This window comes from Ipomoea nil, unplaced genomic scaffold (assembly GCF_001879475.1).
Source record: "Ipomoea nil cultivar Tokyo-kokei standard unplaced genomic scaffold, Asagao_1.1 scaffold1074, whole genome shotgun sequence".
NCBI lineage: Eukaryota > Viridiplantae > Streptophyta > Magnoliopsida > Solanales > Convolvulaceae > Ipomoea > Ipomoea nil.
Genome location: NW_017617502.1, coordinates 2,686,127 through 2,704,957, shown reverse-complemented (window position 1 = coordinate 2,704,957; position 18,831 = coordinate 2,686,127). Strand labels below are relative to the sequence as shown.

At 36.2% G+C, this 18,831-nt stretch overlaps 3 protein-coding genes across 4 annotated transcripts; 2 read left to right on the top strand and 1 right to left on the bottom strand.

The window, feature by feature from the left end:
- Positions 1-660: 660 nt before the first annotated feature.
- Positions 661-4,312, top strand: LOC109182748 (oleoyl-acyl carrier protein thioesterase, chloroplastic-like). Its single transcript, XM_019332926.1, has 7 exons — positions 661-1,142; positions 1,777-1,910; positions 1,983-2,096; positions 2,421-2,516; positions 2,772-2,859; positions 2,937-3,005; positions 3,786-4,312. The coding sequence occupies exons 1-7, from the start codon at positions 810-812 to the stop codon at positions 4,014-4,016; spliced, it is 1,065 nt and encodes a 354-aa protein (XP_019188471.1). The 5' UTR covers positions 661-809; the 3' UTR covers positions 4,017-4,312.
- Positions 4,313-4,703: 391 nt separating this feature from the next.
- On the bottom strand, positions 4,704-6,998 carry LOC109182749. The gene is made up of 2 exons (XM_019332927.1): positions 6,405-6,998; positions 4,704-5,281 (listed from the first exon to the last, which is right to left on the bottom strand). Exons 1-2 carry the CDS (start codon positions 6,682-6,684, stop codon positions 4,908-4,910), a joined length of 654 nt encoding a protein of 217 aa, XP_019188472.1. The 5' UTR covers positions 6,685-6,998; the 3' UTR covers positions 4,704-4,907.
- Positions 6,999-12,705: 5,707 nt separating this feature from the next.
- LOC109182747 (GPI transamidase component PIG-S-like) lies at positions 12,706-18,531 on the top strand. Of its 2 annotated transcripts, none has more exons than XM_019332923.1 (14): positions 12,706-12,989; positions 13,620-13,823; positions 13,952-14,621; positions 15,003-15,087; positions 15,200-15,289; positions 15,361-15,434; positions 15,940-16,024; positions 16,110-16,196; positions 16,317-16,447; positions 17,071-17,152; positions 17,223-17,270; positions 17,935-18,007; positions 18,097-18,200; positions 18,295-18,531. In XM_019332923.1, exons 2-14 carry the CDS (start codon positions 13,667-13,669, stop codon positions 18,403-18,405), a joined length of 1,797 nt encoding a protein of 598 aa, XP_019188468.1. In that variant the 5' UTR covers positions 12,706-12,989; positions 13,620-13,666; the 3' UTR covers positions 18,406-18,531. The 2 variants fall into 2 exon arrangements, with proteins under 2 accessions (XP_019188468.1, XP_019188470.1); XM_019332925.1 differs by having other exon boundaries at positions 12,706-13,033; positions 13,622-13,823.
- Positions 18,532-18,831: the final 300 nt, after the last annotated feature.

The following is an 18,831-nucleotide window of genomic DNA, read 5'->3' as shown; positions in this document are numbered from 1 at the left end:
TATAAACATTCAGTATATAAATTGTGTATTTTGGACTCGGGTCCACATAATAATTTGCCCTTGTGATGAGGCTCGGGTCAAGGCCCAAGGTGGTTGAGAGGGGTTTGGAATTTTAGATTAGGGATTCTTGCCCTTTCTAGGTATCAACTTCTTCAACCAATTATCTATACCTAATTTGGTGTTTAGTCTTTGTGGATAGACCTAAGTTTTGAGCCCTGTAAACATATTATATAGTATATACTCCGTAATATATTATAGGATCTAATTTATTTTTTTTAAAGAGTTAAAAAAAAAAAAAAAAAAAAAAAAAAAAAAAAAACAGAAAGGTACTTCGTCGTTATTTTTTAACTTTTTTTTTTGTTTGAAAGCCTTTTTTTTTTTTTTTTGAAAGTTACTGGCTCTATTACAATGTAGTATCTGTTCATATACTTTCTCAACCTACTGAAACACAAAGAATATACTTTCTCAACCTACTGAAACACAAAGAACCAATAACGCCTCCACTGAGGCTTGAACTCATAATCTTTAAAATGGAAATCCAACCCGAATACCATTAGACCACATAGTCCTGGTCTATTCAAGCCTACAATTATTTTTTAACTTAAAAGAGTACAATTATATCATTTTCTATGTAATCATAGATGCATAGTGAATCAGTGGCATTTTAGTCTATTCACACGCTCGCAGTCCCTCCGCCTCTGGATCTCCGCTTCGAGCTCATCGCCGTTGCCCTCTAAAGTCTAAAGCCCCACCACAAAAACCACTGATTACTGCCCATCAGCTCGCCGGTATTTCTGTAAATACGTACAATGTTGTCCACATGCAACGCCATTGTCGGCGCCTCCGATCTAGCCCGCGGCACCCGCCTCCGCTTCTTCAATCCCAAGAATCCGGTATTCACTACACGCCGGAATGCCGTCGTTTCCGGCGCCTCTCTTCGCACTAGTCCGATTATGGCTGTGTCAACTCAGGAGCCGAAGATTAGTGAGCCGGGCGCCCTCGAGTCGAGCCTTGCAAATCAGCTCCGGCTTGGGAGCTTGGCGGCGGACGGATTCTCGTTTAAGGAGAAGTTTATTATCCGGTGCTCTGAGGTCGGCGTTAACAAAACCGCCACCATTGAAGCCATTGCCAATCTCTTGCAGGTTAAGATTGCTCTTTCTTCTTTTTTTTTTTTTTTAAGATTTAGGATAATTGAATTACACTGGGAGTTTCAGTTCTAAATTTCTCAATCCTCTTCCTTTATTAAATTATTTGATGTTTCTGAAGTTCTATAGTTGTTCAGTGTGGCATTTATTGTTGGGCAAGTTAAATGTTAGAATTTGCCATATTCACAATAAGAACTATAAGATATTGATGAAAGGCAAAAACTTGTGTGAGAACTTGATGGATTCTTGTTGTAAGACGGGTCAGGTCGATATGAAAATGTAATATTAATTATATTTTTCAGCATAAGTATTATATTTTTCACGGATAAAGTTCCGTGTGACCGTCTCACAAGAGAGCCACTCTCAAAGGCAAAAACTTGTGTGAGACTAGCTCACTCATCTTTGTCAATGAGACAGGTCGGATCAAAATGAAAATGAAGTATTTATTATACTGAAAAATGTAATACTAATTCTTATATTTCTATATTGACCCGACCCGTTGCACCGATAAGGATCAGTGAAACGGTCTCACAGGAGAGTCACTGATGATGAAATAAGGTTTGAAGTTGATGTAGACCCATATATCTTTGACTGAACTTTTGTATTGATTTTTTAAGATTTCCCTGTGTAGGAGGTCTCTTGCAACCATGCTCAGAGTGTTGGGTTTTCAGCAGATGGATTTGCAACTACTCATACCATGAGGAAATTGCATCTTATATGGGTTGCTGCACGAATGCACATTGAGATTTATAAATACCCGGCATGGTAGTACTAATTCCCTTCCTCTTGGTACAAATGTGCTGCAACCATGAATTGTATTAACTGTTATATGTGCAGGAGTGATGTCATTGAGATAGAGACTTGGATTGCTAGCGAGGGAAGGATTGGGACGAGACGTGATTGGGTCATTAAGGATTATGCATCTGGTGAAGTAATTGGAAGATCTACCAGGTGTACTAGAATGTTTGTATGTTGTTGAATTGCTGATACAGTTTTGAACTTATTTTCAGAGTGGCATTTTGTATGCTTTAATTTTCTTGATCTTTTACTATGTTGTTGTTCTCTAAGCAGCTTTTCTAGTAACACATTTAGTTGAATTTGCTCAACAAATTTGAGTGATGGTCAAATTTATGATCTCTATCAATTTTGTCACCTATGCTGTCTGATTATTAAGAAATCTTGCACATTTATTTTTTGTTACTTTGGCTTGTCCGTTTGAATGACTTTTCTATCAGTTATTCCATTTCTAACGGAAGATTAATGTATAAATTGCAGCATGTGGTTGATGATGAACCATGACACCAGACGACTTCAGAAAGTTATTGATGATGTTCGTAACGAGTTAATGCCTTATTGCCCCAAAACGCCAAGGTAAATGCGATGTTCCTTATCCTATCTCTTCTACTACTACATTTTTTCAATGCCAGGAGTCCATTGAATTGTAGTGGAATGATACAGAGGATATAATTTGTTTTCTCCCTTTTTATGTGCTTAGTTTTTTGTTGTTTGTTCTCAAGTGCCATATTGAAGTTAACAGCACCCATTCTCCATCTCTTAAATCTATCATATTATATTTATTATAGTCTTATGTACGGTACTGATGTTAATGGCCTAATTTATTGCTAGGTTTTCTTTTCCCGAGGATAACAATTCGAGCTCTAAGAAAATACCCAAGTTGGGAGATCCTGCTCAGTATTCGGTACTTCGGCTGGTGGTGAGTAATCATTTTGAAAGTATGAGTAGCCTAGCAGAATTCTGTTTGCCGTACTCACATATTCTGTAACTTCACAGCCACGAAGAGCTGATTTGGATATGAACCACCATTTAAATTTTGTCACCTACATTGGATGGGTACTGGAGGTTAGTGAACTTTGATTGGTATTATATTATCTTGTTTACTGTCATGAAATCTGAAATCTGTTAGGATCAAGCGCTTACCACTACGCCAAAAGCTATAACTCGTAGCGAAGGCGCAACTTTATTTCCTTATACTGCCACATTTTCGAGAGGCAAGGTGCTGGACTTTGCCCTTCACCGGCCTCCGCCCAACAATCCCTCTAACCACCAATTGCTGGACTTGGCCCTTCACCGGCCCCCACCCAACAATTCCCCCTCCCCCTCCTAGCACCTGTCAGCCTTAACTGCACAGTTTTTACTCTCAAACCCGTGACATGGCTCTGATGTCACTTGTTAGATCAAACGCTTACCATTACGTCAAAAGCTATAGCTCGTAGCGAAGGCGCAACTTTATTTCCTTATACTGCCACATTTTCGAGAGGTAAGGTGCTGGACTTTGCCCTTCACCGGCCTCCGCCCATCAATCCCTCTAACCACCAATTGCTGGACTTGGCCTTTCACCGGCCTCCACCCAACAATTCCCCCTCCCCCTCCCCCTCCTAGCACCTGTCAGCCTTAACTGCACAGTTTTTACTCTCAAACCCGTGACATGGCTCTGATGCCACTTGTTAGATCAAACGCTTACCACTACACCAAAAGCTATAGCTCACAGCGTAGGCGCAACTTTATTTTCTTATATTGTCACATTTTCAAGAGGCAGGGTGCTGGACTTGGCCCTTTACCGACAAAATCTTTTGCCAATAAGGTGCGATATTCCTAACATGGTGTTTGTCTTCACAACAGAGTATGCCTCAAGAAATCATTGATACGTGTGAACTGCAAACCATTACACTGGATTACAAGCGGGAATGCCAGCATGATGATGTGGTTGATTCTCTCACGAGCCTCGAACCAGTCGATGAATCTGCCACTGCTATAAACAACGACAACGAGTGCTTCTTGCATTTGCTTAGACTATCTAGCAATGGAGTCGAGATAAATAGGGGTCGCACCGAGTGGAGAAAGAAATTATGAGGCCATATTTCCAGCCAGAATAGCATTTGTACTGATGAGTGAGTGAAGCCCTGAGAGGCTGTTGCAGACAGATTGCAGCTTAGATTTTGTTTTGTTTTCATGAAATAAAGCTTTGATTCAAGTGACTGTAAATGACTAATTTCAACTATCTGCTCTGGTGGCTGTATGTTGTGAAGTGTCTGTCAAATATGTTTTATTCCAACTGAATTTCTTTAGTCACTGTTGTTGTAACTTGTAAGCTCAATTAAAGGTGCCAATTTGGGTGGTTAATGGTTATACTTCAATCATGCTTATATTGCCCCCTCTAAGCTAAATGATTTGGGTTTTTTTTTTATTTTTGGGATAAAAGTACAAATAAGCCACTGAACTATTTGAGATTCAATGGCTTATTTGGAAGTTATTTGAGTTCAGTGACTTAATTGCTGTTTCCCAAATAGTTCAGTAACTTATTTATACTTTATCCTTTTATTTTTCAATTCCTCTTGAGCTAAAAATTTCTCTAACTCAATGTGCATGTATATAGCACATAAATAGCAAAAACATAACACAAATTATGAAATGTAAGAGAAACCACAAAATAATCCCCAACACATAGATGATAGATCATCTTTTGGATTGTACATTTATGTTTATATATATGCAAGGGACTAATTTGGAATCCATATAGTATAACAAGCTTGGCAAAGCAAAACCACAAAGCTATCCAAATATTTTGATTGAATTTCGAAATCGTTTTAAAATCACAACAGCAACAGCAGGAGATCAAGATTTAGATTAGCCTGAATAAAATTTTACAGGATTTCCTCCAAACTCCAATCCTCAAAATTCATTCTCTACCCAAGAAGGCGTAGCCCGGCCTGCTCATCCGCATGGCGGGTGACCAAAAAAGTCTCAACTCCGATGACCACCGAGTGCTTGGGCCTGAAGGTTTTGGTTGTCTTCTAATAGCCGGTCGTATTCCAGAAGTAAATCTGCAGCTTGTTTTTGAAGCGCAGCAACGTGTCCTTCTGCCGTTTCAACCTCTTTGCCTTTCTCCTCGCATTCCACTTTAGCCTTCTTCAAACTATCCTTTAAACTCGAGATTTCTTTCTGCAGCCGTTTTATTTCCCCTTCAGCTTTCTCAGCCTTCTCCTTGAAGGACAGCTTATCTTTCTCAAGCTTCTCGACTTCATTCTTTGACGTCCCCACACTACTTCGTAACCCAACCAATTTCCGAAGATAATGGTGCATGCGGTCAATTAAGAATCCAAGGAATAGCGAGAACCCTGTAAGTGTAAGGTCAAGAATAAGAATTAAGCACAAAGGAATCCTTCAAAACGAAATTTGTTCATATTAAAATGATAATGCAAATTTTAACCAGCATGCTTCACATTTCTCAATGTTAGCCCACTTATATTCGAACCCATGACCTTTGGCATGGGATTAATTGAAGCATATATTCCATCTCAACTAAAAGTCTAAGTTGATAGTTGGATTGCACATTTATGTTTATATATTATGCTCTACATAAAAAAACCCCATAAATGAAAGAACTGTTACACAAAAGCTTACAATTTCATCCTTTCATTTGTATAATTAAACAGGACTTGATATGTACTAAATTACTAGGCTTTTTTACTTGCTGTATTTTACTCGGACCCATTATAAGACAAATAATTCACAGCTTCCACCAAGAATCAGGAAATAAACTCGAGTGAAATTGGAAGATTAATATTGGAATGCAGAACTAATCCTTGCAAATCATGGCAAAATTTAGGTACACTACATAATACCAGAACTAATCCCGACCATTTTCATTACTACCCTCCTCCCAACTACTCCCCAACTCCAAGATTACTACTAACTTCTTCAGCATCAAGCTCATTGTAGCTGTGATAAATAATGTAGAGCAGAAATGCAGAGCGTTCACTCACAGAAGAGCAAGTATATGCAATATATGAAGCTTGTTAAGAGAGCACACTATATTCACAAGATAGACCAAACTTCTAGCAAGTATTCTAGTAAATGAAGTAACAATGCACAACAAAACTAGATATAAGCAACCACAATGCAATGCAATGCAATCCAATCCAATCTTCAAACAAAACAATTGAAAAGACCAAGGTTTAGTAGGCAGAATTTGGGACAAGAGACTAAGGTTCAAAACACGGCAACAGCATTGTAGGGATTATGCCCAAAGTGGGCAAATCCCTATTTGTTGAGCCACTGAGTTATCGTGATTTACATCGGGAATTCAAACTTTTGGGGCAAGAACAATTGAAAAGACACCAACTTTCCATTTGTTAACAACACAAGAGCCACATAGAACAGGACTACTATAGCATAAAGTGGCAATTTCCACAAAGAAATGTATTGAAAACACAAAAAACAAAGGTTAGGACTTGATACCCATGAGAGTAGCTTCCAACAAGTTGGTCCTCCAAAGAACTTGATCCATGGGTGTCATAGTACCAAGCTTAGCACCCTTGTTCTGGATCTTCACAATGCTAATAAAGTTGGAAAAGAGGATAGCAGAAAAAGTACCAGCAATAGTCAAAACAGTCCCCTTCCTCATTTTCACCTGATCCAACCCCTTCATCACCAACTCCCTTAGAGGCCCAATCTTCACCATTAGAAGGAATGCCACAGCACCCTCCGCGAACAGAACTAAGAACAGCAGCTGAATCATCTTTTTACACCTTAAAGCTTCCACCTTTCTTCACCCGCTAACCAGATTATTAACTCCCCTTTACTGAGCATCAAATTTCAAGAAACCCCAACTTCACAAAACAATGCTTTCTTCAAGAAAGTAGAAACTACCACATCAAACCCTAAAACCCTAGCTATATCCACTAACAGTGAGAAAGAAACCCTTTGGTGGAATTAACGATTCATATAACTATTTGAATCACGGTAAGAATCGAATCGTCAGAGAAAAAATGTTCAAGATAAAAAGTTTTGTGTTTTTTTTTTTCCTTTTGTTTTTCAAAGTCTAGTAAACCCCCACTTTGAAAAGGCAGGACTTTAAGCAGAATGTGAATGTCAGAACTCTGAAGGACTCAGATCTAATCTATGTAATTAAGGGAAAATTACTTTACAATGTGATAATATAAAAAAAAGAATATATTTCACTTTCCTCCTTACTATTATATATGAATCACATTTGGTGCATTAAAATTTTCTAATTATGTATATGATTATGTAATTTATATTACATTTGGCATTGTCATTTAATTATTTCATCTAAAAGTTGTGCTCTTCCAGAAGCATGGTTGAAAAAATCGTTAGACACTCGGAGAACAACTAATGCCTAGGGCACACCCGTGTATTTTTTATGTGATTTTTTAAAATTTTTTAAGACTTGATAATTATAAATTATTTAATACTTTAATAGTTAATGCCGAAATATTAAATATTAACCTAAAAACATCTAGAGTTTCAACAATTTAGGATTATTTCGCTTAAAATGATTTCGCTTTGAGTGAAATAACCCATTTAAAAAAGAATAGAACAATATCTAATCGACCGACTATGCGACCTAGTCGGTACCTAGGAGGCTGCTTAGCTAGCCAGCTGCCTAGACCACCAATTATGGTAATACACTAGGCAGCCGATCAGCGCCTAACACCTAGGCACCGATCTCGGGATATTTGCAACACTGCCCAGAAGTGCTCATAGTACTTCCAATAGGAGCATTATGCTGTGCATCCGTGTGCACCATGCATGGTGCACACTGATGCAAAAAACGACGTCGTTTTGACGTCAACTTAAAAAAATAAATCCATAATTTCATAACTATACATCTAGAATTGCATAACTACACATCCATAACTTCATAACTATACATCTAGAATTGCAAGCATAACTACACATCTATAACTTCATAACTATACATCTAGAATTGCATGCATAACTACACATCTATAACTTCATAACTATACATCCAGAATTGCATGCATAACTACACATCTATAACTTCATAACTATACATCCAGAATTGCATAACTACACATCCATAACTTCATAACTATAAATCCAGAATTGCATAACTACACGTCCATAACTTCATAACTATACATCCAGAATTACATAACTATACATCCATAACTTCATAACTATAAACCCAGAATTGCATAACTACACCATGCATAATTACACATCCATAACTTCATAACTATAAATCCAAAATTGCATAACTACACATCCATAATTTCATAACTAAAAACCCAGAATGAATGAACTAAAAATCTAGAATGAATGAACAACATAATGTTGTTGCTGGGAATCAAAATTTGAATTTTTTTTTAAGTAGGACGCACATTTTTAATCAAAACGACGTCGTTTTTGCATCCGTGTGCACAAAAATGCACAGCATAATTTGCCCTTCCAATAATAGTTGGCCAAAAAATTGAAAATTACTACATGTACTCCCAACTTGTACTCCTTCTCACAAATTTTGGATGTAGACACTTTTCCTGGGACCCAAATGATGAAAATGGAAAATGCTACATGTACTCTCATTTTGTACTCCCAACTTGTATTCCCACACACAAAATCTTTGATGTAGACATTTGTATTGGGACCCACATGAAAAAAAAAACTTATCAGAATCCGTCACATCAGGGAGTAAAATTAGAGAGTACATGTAGTAGAACTCGATGAAAATAGTATATCCTTGTTTGCCACATCATGAAGTAAGAGTGAATGAGTAGAATTTGAGAGTACATGTAGTAGAACTTTAAAAAATTGGATTACATGACCAAATGTAATACAAATTACGTATTCATGCATCTAATTAAAAAATTTTAATAGTCAAAAATAAAATTTGATTCATTTATTATAGTTGGGACCAAAAGTGAAATTTTATCTATAAAAAATAAAATCTCTAATGTTATTTTACTGAGGTAAATTGATTTTCTAAGTAAGCAAAAGATTAGCACAGAGAAATGATGGAAAATGGAGTATCACCTTCAACTTGAAAAGTAGACAAAGATTACGTATAAGGCAAAGCAGTGTTGTCCTTCGCTTCTGTAATAAGTTATAAGTGTGCAGTGGTTTCCATTATTGGCGTTTGTTGCAACAATTATGAAAAACAATTTAGTGCATTAATTGTGAAATATAAATTATATTCTTAAAAAAAATGGGATATATTAGAAATAGAATAAACATTCTATTTTATTATTTGGACTGCGAAAACAATAGACTTCGTGAATTATATTATGCTTTTTGGTTAATTTTATATATAGAAATAGAATAAATATTTAAAAGACAAAAAATACATTCTATATTGAATGATATATACAAAGAAATAAAAATAATAAGATATATATATATATATATATATATATATATATATATATATATATATATATATATATATATAGATAGAGAGAGAGGGGGGGGGGGGGGGGGGGTTAAGGTTAAGGTTCAGATGCATTTAAGTGTTTCCCATGCGGTTGTGCGGGTGATTAATGTGCGCGAGTTTTGTACTGTGCGTGAGTTTTGTGCTTAATGTGCGCGTGATTTGTGTTTAATGTGCGTGAGTGTGTAATGTTTAATGTGCGTGAGTTTTGTACTTAATGTGCGTGAGTCTTGTGCGTAATGCGCGTAAGTTTTGTGCTTAATATGCGTGAGTGTGTACTTAATATGAGTTGTTGTGTGAGTTGTTGTTGAAACTTTAAAGTGCATGAGTTTTATGCTTAATGTGCGTGAGTTTTGTGCTTAATGTGCGTGAGTCGTGTATTTAAGGTGCGTGAGTTTTGTACTTAATGTGCGTGAGTGTGTACTTAATGTGGGTTGTTTTTAAAACTTAAGGTGCGTGTGCTTTTTGTGTTTAACATGCGTGAGGCATGTGCTTAACATAAGTGAGACTTGTACTTAACATGCGTGAGGCTTGTGCTTAACATGCGTGATGTTGTGTTATGAAGGTGTTTTGTTTGTGTGCGTAATGTGCGCGATTGAGATAATGCCCAATGTTTTTTTTTAAATAAGTACTTTAAAATATATCAAGGTAAGATTATATTGGAATTGTTCATGCATAGATAATTGAATGTTGAATTTGCGTATTTAAATAGGCAATTCTAAGTTTACAAATGCAAGATAATATAGTCAAGATTGATTATAATTGTCAATAAAATAATTGTATATGTATGGTTGAAACCAAATACGGGACATAAGGGAGAGAAAATAAAAATTAGGGCATAAACTATTAAATATATACTAATATTGAAGAGCTAAATTAGGGCAAGATAATATAGTCGAGATTGATTATAATTGTTAATAAATTTCCAAGGAGTTAATATGATTGACTTAATTATATATATATATAAACAATTATTATTATTAAATATATAAACATTATTTATGATAAATGTTATAGTTGTCGACAACACAATTGCCTTATAAATTGCTCTCAATATATGAGAATCTGGATCCAGAGTTAGGCACCAGTAGTGCCCTGATTTTTTTTAATGTATAAAAGAGCAATTAAGGCATGTACAGCTCAACTCGCTAAAACTGTATTCTCTTTATAACACGTACACCATTTAATGTTAACCCTGTAGGTTACAAATGAGTGTTTGTACGAAAGAGAAATAACAACAATATGGTGGTATGATATAAAGCGAGACTGGTAGCTTAAGGGTTTACGCAGAGACCCTGAATTGATTTTGATCAAATATTATCTCCCACAACATATGACATTACGTTCCGTAAATTAACATTATTTGAAGTGAATTATGAATTTAGATATGCAGTTGATGAACGTCATGACCGTAATTTACTGGTCATTATACGCTAATATTTATTTGTAAATCCCCGATGGATTCAACACTTTTGGAATGTGAAAAGTGAAAATCACAACGTGTATCATTAAATTACAAAAGTCTTTGTATGAATTGAATATTATTGACTGAGTGTTTTTCCTCCTGAAGAAGGAATGCATATTGAATGATTTAGTTGACTGTGTATTTTTCCTCCCGAAGAAGGAATATGCAAATATGTACCATTATGTGTTCGTTAAAGAATTACTAATGGAGTTATTTGTTTATTATCTCAGTCGATATTGCTGGTTTAAATATCATTGAAACACATAGAGAGCTTGGTGATATCAGCTCATACCGAAAGACGGAGTTTTGAAATAAAGACTTGGAAACCCAAGTATTGTCTCGACCTGAAGATCAAGCTTCTCCTTGAAGAAGCTTTATACACCAGTTAGCCTATTTGAAAAATGTCTTGAAGATGTTTTATATGGACAAGTATCACTTACTTATCACACATACGATTGTCCAATAATCTCTTGAAGTAGATAAAGGACTATTTAGACTCGAATATGATAATGATGATATTTTGGGACTGGAAGTCCATTACTTCATTGTTATTGGAGCACTATTATTGAACTAGAAGTTTCATAATCGCATCAGGCCTGATATTGAATTTGCGATGAAATTGCTAGCAACATTTAGTGCTTCCCCCTACAATGAAAATTGGAATGATGTTTAACATATCCTCCATCATTTTCGAGGTACAAAGATTTTGACGTTTATGTGAGAAACCAATATGTGGTTTTGATGGCCTACTTGGACACTAGCTCTTTTATTTGACCCCTATAATGCAAAGTCCAAAACTGGTTATGTTATATGTTTTACCCCAAATGGCCCATATGAGGACGAATAAAGATTGTGTTGCCCAAGCAACTAACAGGTTTGTTAAGAGAAACTTTACAAAACATATTGCACCTAAGTCCTTCTACACACATGAACTCAAGAAGAGTGGTAAAATTCTTGTTGAGAAAGTTCGCCCTAGTGAATAACCTTGCAGATATGTTCACTAATTCTCTGCCTACATCCACTTTTGAGTAATATGTTTATGAAATTGGGATGCGTTGGCTTAGAAGATTGTTATTTTCAGGGGGAGCGACAACCCCTAGCTGCACTGAAATGAACAATCTAGAAGGCTTTTGAAATAATCCTGAAGATTACGCTCCGAAAGCATATGGTTGTACTCTTTTTCCCTTAGCTAAGTTTTTCCCCACGGGATTTTCTTAGGCTAAGGTTTTTAATGAGGCAACCGATGTTGGTGCACTTGAGTGGTTAGTCCTGAAGACCCTTGAAATCTTGAAAATTATGCCCGGAAGGCTTATGGTTGTACTCTTTTCCTTAGCTAAGCTTTTTCCCCACTGGATTTTCTTATGGTAAGGTTTTTAATGATGCAATCGGTGCAACACATGGTTTGACATACTTCGTGTACTCTTTTCCTCATCTAGGTTTTTCCCACTGGGTTTTTCTAGCGAGGTTTTTAACGAGGCATGAGTGTTGTTAAATAATGACCAAGGGAGAGTATTATAAATATTAACATAATGGCCTTTATTTCTTCAATCCCTTCATCTTCCCTATTAATATTATATGTTAGTTATATAAAGTGAAGGGTTATATGGATTGTATATATATTCATGTTGAAGGATGAATAAAGTGAATTTGAAGTTTCTAGATTTTGAGTTCTCATTTTTCTCTCTACTTATCTCTTCCATTTCATATTGCAATATTGTTTATACATACAATCGACGCGTTATCGTATAACAATCTCAATAGAGTAAGCTAATTAGTAGATCAAATTACATCAAGATATATTATATATTATATACAATTATATACTGTATAACCCGTCTTTCAAAAAAAAAAAAAAAACTGTATAACCCGTGAATTAGGGATTTGTAAAATTTAGTTGGCTAAATTAAATCCCTAATTCACTCCTCAACTCTGGTTCTAGTCGACGACCTCAACAGACAACAGCTCAAGTGCTCAACTCCTCACCTCAATTCTCAACCTACTGGGAGACGACGACTATGACCGACGGGTGACGGCGGCAAATCGGCAATACATCGAGGACGACGGTGGCTGCTCCAGTATCCACGACTAACGACGCCACTGCAGCACCGCCAGCGAGAAGCCGAGAACCACTGCTCCGCGACGGCTGCCCGGCTGCCCCCTTCCAGCTCTCTGCTCCTCGCCTCCACTGCTACTGGCCTACTGCTCTACTAAGTAATTTTTTTTTTTTTGTTAGTAATTTATATTTTCTTTAATCTTTATGTATTTATAGTTATTCTTAAATCTTGTTGATTTGTTGAGTTGCTATTAGCACTTAACTGTCTGCCTGTCTGGGTGTGATCTGAGGGTTTTTAAAGGATTTATAATAATTAAATAAATCATTTAAAAACACATTTAAATATTTTTTTTTATAAATAAATCATTTAAAAACACATTTAAATATTTTTTTTTAACTTAATACGGGCTGACCTATTTAGCCTGTTAGCTCGAAAACGGTAAATTATTGTGTAGACCATAGTCCACACAGTCGTATGTGGATCATAACAAAAAGTACATTTTTAATATATTAAATATATATTATTTTTGTACTGAATGTATTATAAAATATGATATACACAACTTGTATGGTCGTGGACCATGGTACACACAATACTGAAAACTACAAATTAGGTTGGGATTGTCCCAATCCATATGAAAACGGTCTGACCCGACCCGTTTTGCCAACCCGTGATGGGCTTGGTTGGCCTGTATTGACCGCATCGTTTAAATGACATAACAGAAATTGTGCTTTGAATTATTCAGAAAGAAACAAAGTGAAGGAACAACTCCTAACTCGAGGTTCCAGCCATGGCGGAAATCTCCGAAGCGCCGAGTGCAGAAGATAATAACCAGAAATCTGAGCAGTCGTTTGTCAACGATTTCGACCCGAACACCATGCGGAAGACCAAACCCGGAAGGAAGCGGCTGTTTCTTACCCTCACCATCTTCATCTCTTTCCTCATTGGTAACTCACCAGCTATTACTTACTATGCATCTGCACATTTGTTTAATTAATGCACGAAAAACTCAAATTCGTAACTGCCACGACTTCAAGTTGTATCTTCCTTCTTATTTTTTGAAAATTGATTATAGGTTTGCCATTTCTGTTGAAATCAATCGAGATCCATAGAGCGCCATTGCCATTTAAAGACATCGATTCGCTAGCTTTATCCATCGAAAGGAGTCCCTTGCTATTCCCTTGTAAATTCCAAGTTGTATTTGTGAATTTAGATCATAGCACTACTTCCACTGCCAGTGAGCTAAGTTTTCTCATAACTAGTCAAATGCAAAAGCTCACTTCAGCCAAATCTCCGGTTTGCGGTACTTGTTTAAGCAATTTTACAGTTGCAATAACACTTGAAAGCTCAAGTTCCAATTGCATTTACAGTGAAAACCAGGATATTGTTTGGAAATGTGGAGCATTAAGTGGACTTGATTTTGAGAAGAGTTTGGATAACACGGATGACTTTTTAGAGTCTCTGTTGGATAGTAGGAGCAGTAGGGTTTATACAGTAGTGGTGGTGAACAGGGATGAAGAGGTGAGAGCTGTGGTTGGGAAATATCGTCATGCTTGGATTGTAGGTAAGCTCTCTGAGCAGGAATCTGTGGAGAAAGTGGTGGAAATTTTTGTGGAAGTGTTTGTGAATGGTGGGAAAGAGGAAGGATCAATTCATGGGGAATTTATGCCAGTTGGTGCAGATGGTAGGGTTGTGCTTTCATTCAATCTCTTGAATGCTGATCCCCATGATTGGATTTATGATTGGTATATAATTTATCCTTTCCTTTTTGTAAATTCAGATGATTTTGATCTTTTTTATGCCACCATTTATACTGGAACATATGGTGTTTTATTTCTTTTGAATTTGAGCCACTATCTTCTTAATATTCTGTTTAGTTTTTCTATGAGCTGATCGTTTTGATTCTGATACAAGGGCCTTGTATTTCCTCCCTGTTTTGCAACCCTGGGACAATCATAGTACTTGTTACCTTGTAGCTAAAGTTTATAAAGATGCTCTAAAGTCATTTCTTTGACAGTTTATTTACTTCTAATTGCAGATATGCAATCAGATGGCATCAGTGTTCTTCAAACATATTTTATCTAGCTCTTTGCACATATTCATCTAAAATGCTTTTGCATAAGCAGGGACTTTCAAGAGTTAGATGATATGTTGTTGGCTCCTATTGTCCAAGCTTTGAGACCAATAGCTGACGTTAGTGTGGAGAGTCAGGTTGCATTCACACTACATTGTTGCCTTTGTAGAGACTCATTGAGATTTCAATCTTTCTTTCTGTCCCATGTAGTGTTTATAAAAAGATATAATTTTCATTTTTGCCATGCAGGTTCTCTACCATACTCCAAAGTCCTCATTTTCTGGATGGGATGAAAAACAGGGGAGCTATATTTTCAGTATTAAGGATCTTCCCTTCTTCGTAAGTCATTTTACTTTTATTGTTACTGAGGATGTTGTAGAATTCCTTATTTATACTAATGAGCTTTATAGGTGAATTCAAATGAGTGGCATTTGGATACTTCAACAGCAGCTGGCGGCCGGTCAAAAGTCCTGCACTTTGTGGTGTATGTTATTTAACTGAATACCACTGTTAATCAACACTCATAAATTAATTGGGGAACAAACAAAGGGAATAGATTGCCACATATATTTTAGGCAACCTTGGAACTCAAATCAAACTGATATACTGGTATTAGGCACAGTTTAGATAACCAGCTTATTAATTGCTTTTACAATAAGAAACTTTTTAATAAGCTCAGGTGTTTCATTTCAATTGGCATTCAAAAAGTTGTTTTCAGCTTATTATGATAGACTCCTTGAAATAGCTGATGAAAATAAGCTAAGAACAGCTTTTCAGAAGCCATAAGCTATTTTCATAACAATATCCATTGTAAAATAATCAGCTTAAGGGCTTACCTGAAAATAAGCTCTTCCAAACTAGGCCATTATCCTTTGCATTATCCCCATAAAAATATGATTCTGCAGAGAATGCTTTTACCATAGCTGCCTCTAACTTTATATCAGTAAAATCTGAAACACTAGCGTTTCTGTTGGATTGCTTAATTCCAGGTATGTGCCATCAGAAGAAGAGTGTCCTCTTCAGTTGCTGCTTCCAAATGGAGAGCTTTCCAAAACAAATGGGTTTATATCTCCTGTGAGTATAGGATTCATCCCCAGTATGCCCTTCTATCTTGCATCTCTCTTTCACAACCTCATAACATGAATATGACTCTTTTCAGATGTGGGGAGGAGTTGTTGTTTGGAATCCTCCCTCATGTTCAAAGAATTCAGAGATGCAACCTCTCAGACATAAGATTTCCTCTGAGGTCAGCATTCAGATTCAATATTGTATAAGATTGGTATTTTTTCATTATCGAATATGTTTGCTGGTTATTAAGTAGCTCTAACATGGGTTCTTGAATTGATTAATGCACATTCTGAAACAGGAATTGAAGAAGGTTTTTGAAGTTTTCATGGGGCAGCTGCGGCAACTCTTTGGTTTGAATTCTGATAGCCTATATGTTGGTGCAACTGCCACGTCTAGACTATTAACCAGTGAAAAAGGCTTTACACAATGGTTAGACTATGTTTAAAAACAATGAATATAATTGGGAGGGAGTAGGTCTAAAAACTGTCTTGCATGCTTGATGATAAATATGCATCATCTGCTTATACAAAATTGAATATAATAACTATAGTTATTGTTATTCAGAATATGAAGGTCAACATATTGCTTCTACTGCCATGCAATACTTCATTTCATATTCTGTTGCAGAAAATTTTATTCCTCTCTATATTCTCCCTTCTGTTTATTTACATATGAATGTTGGAGGGCTTATGTTGGTCTTGAAAAACCAGACCTCTAATAACTACTACTCCTACTCTGTATGTGGTTTATGCCACTATGGTGTTTACAACCATAAATCCATAATTTTAGTGCAATCATCTGTTGTATTATTCATGATGATGACCCCTTAAAATTTAATTCTAAATGATATTTTCTTTTCACCTTTCCTTTTGATTTAGGTTTTTTATGTTTACCCAGAATAGCATAACTAACTACTTCCCTTGTCTTCTTAAGTAACATCTTGGCACACTTGTGAGGAAAAAGGGGATAACTTCTTGTTGTGTTACATTGTTGCAAGCTATTTGCTAATGATAATTCAAAGACTTTTGTTTTTTTTTTTGTTTTTTTTTAAGGGAATTGGATTTCATATCACGACAACATACATGCTTCAATCTTCTTCAATGTGGTACCACTCTTGGATCACTTAGTCGGTTGGTACGTCATTAGCTGCCCCATCCTTTGTCCTTTACTTATATGTCTAGATCCTGAAAAATTTCTCATTCAGGTTCAATCACTTCCTAGGATGATAATTATGGATGAGATAGGGAAGCAGGTTAGTGATTCCATTATATTTTTGTCTCCTTTATATTCCTGCTGGTGAGCCATCATATTTGAACCCTTTGCACCTGCTCTGTGTTGGTAGAGATTTGTTAACTTCAGTTACCTACAATTGGCTTTTGGCAATGTTATATGAACCTCTTCTATATCTAATTTATATGACATCATTTCTATATAAATATCCCAATTAACAAATCGAAACATGCCACATCATGACTTCATGAGGTGGTCATGAAGGATTTGTGCCGGGGATCATGACATATTGATCATGATATATGTTTGACCTCATTTGCACCTTACCTTCTGTCACATAAAAAGAAGCCTTTTTTTTTTTTTTTGGGTTAGACCACGAGGTGTCTTGAGTAGGCCCTAACTATAGGAGGCACCATTAAGCTCGTACCATATTTACTAATTCCTGTTTGCACCGGGCTGGCCCAATTAAGGATCAAAGTGCTGGCCATATTGGTTTTTCCATACGAGAGGGGGTTTTGAACTCCCGAACTCTCTTAAGGGATGAGAGTACAGAACCACTCACGCCAACCAAGCTGGTTAAAAGAAACTTTCTTTTATGAGAAAGGGGATACTATTTTAGATATTGCAGAACTGGTTGAAATGTATGCTTTTATTATTTATATAGTATTAATATTAATTATGTGCAGGTGAAGTTCTCTCTTGACGCTGCAAAGTCATCTCTAAGCAATGCATCAATTGGCAATTATGATGGTTCAGCTGGTATGTTTATTTTGCCTTTTAGCTTTCACTAATCTCCTCCTCTGGCACTTTGATTTGCAAATTTCTTAGTTTACTCTGTTTGCGATCAGTGTCGTCAAGACAAGCAAGATCCTTGGCAGAAGATGCCTTTTATCATCCATCTATGATGTCAGTGAGTTACTACTCATTCGAGCACTGCTTTGCTGTCTATTCGGTAAGTTGCTGACATATGACTGACTTATTCTCCCAAACACCCAAAATCTAGAGCACTTGTCTTACTCTCTCCTTCTCCTATTCAATTTCTGCAGCCCTTCTTTCTCCCAGTTGCTCTGCACGTGATTCTTGCTGTTCTAAGAGAATGGAAAAGATGCAAACAAGAAAACAAAAAGTACCTGGCATGGAAAGCCAAAGTTAACTAGCATGTCAAAAATCATAGGCTAATTTTCAGCTGCTGATGTATGTTATGTGCTCACGTCACGGGCAAGACAACATAAAAGAACAGGTAATTGGAAAAGGAAAAGAAGAAAACGCTGAGTTTGCCTAGACCCAAAACTCCCATAGACTCCTTTTTTAGCTTAAATTTTGGCTTGTCTATTGTTCCTAAACTAAGAATGGTTAATTATTTGATAGTTTCTAACTAATTAAACTATCTAAACTAATTTGAAGATAAATAACTTATAGTTGCGTGTCAAATGAACAGTTTGTCTCTTGATACACTCAAGTTCTTTGGTTGAGTTTAGTAGGTTTGGATTTGGAAGCATGGTTTTGATGTGCACAGATAGTCATGAATTTGGAAGCATTTTAGGAATTTCTTTTTGTGTACAAGAGAAGAGCAATCATTATAC

Bases quoted from the DNA above. Each gene is read 5' to 3' on its own strand.
- LOC109182748 (XM_019332926.1), top strand. From the start codon at position 810: ATGTTGTCCACATGCAACGCCATTGTCGGCGCCTCCGATCTAGCCCGC. The intron at 1,143-1,776 runs GTTAAGATTGCT...TTCCCTGTGTAG, and splicing joins CCATTGCCAATCTCTTGCAG to GAGGTCTCTTGCAACCATGC. The intron at 3,006-3,785 runs GTTAGTGAACTT...TCTTCACAACAG, and splicing joins ACATTGGATGGGTACTGGAG to AGTATGCCTCAAGAAATCAT.
- LOC109182749 (XM_019332927.1), bottom strand. From the start codon at position 6,684: ATGATTCAGCTGCTGTTCTTAGTTCTGTTCGCGGAGGGTGCTGTGGCA. The intron at 5,282-6,404 runs GTATCAAGTCCT...TTACACTTACAG, and splicing joins GTTGGAAGCTACTCTCATGG to GGTTCTCGCTATTCCTTGGA.
- LOC109182747 (XM_019332923.1), top strand. From the start codon at position 13,667: ATGGCGGAAATCTCCGAAGCGCCGAGTGCAGAAGATAATAACCAGAAA. The intron at 14,622-15,002 runs GTATATAATTTA...TTGCATAAGCAG, and splicing joins CATGATTGGATTTATGATTG to GGACTTTCAAGAGTTAGATG. The intron at 18,008-18,096 runs GTATGTTTATTT...GTTTGCGATCAG, and splicing joins CAATTATGATGGTTCAGCTG to TGTCGTCAAGACAAGCAAGA.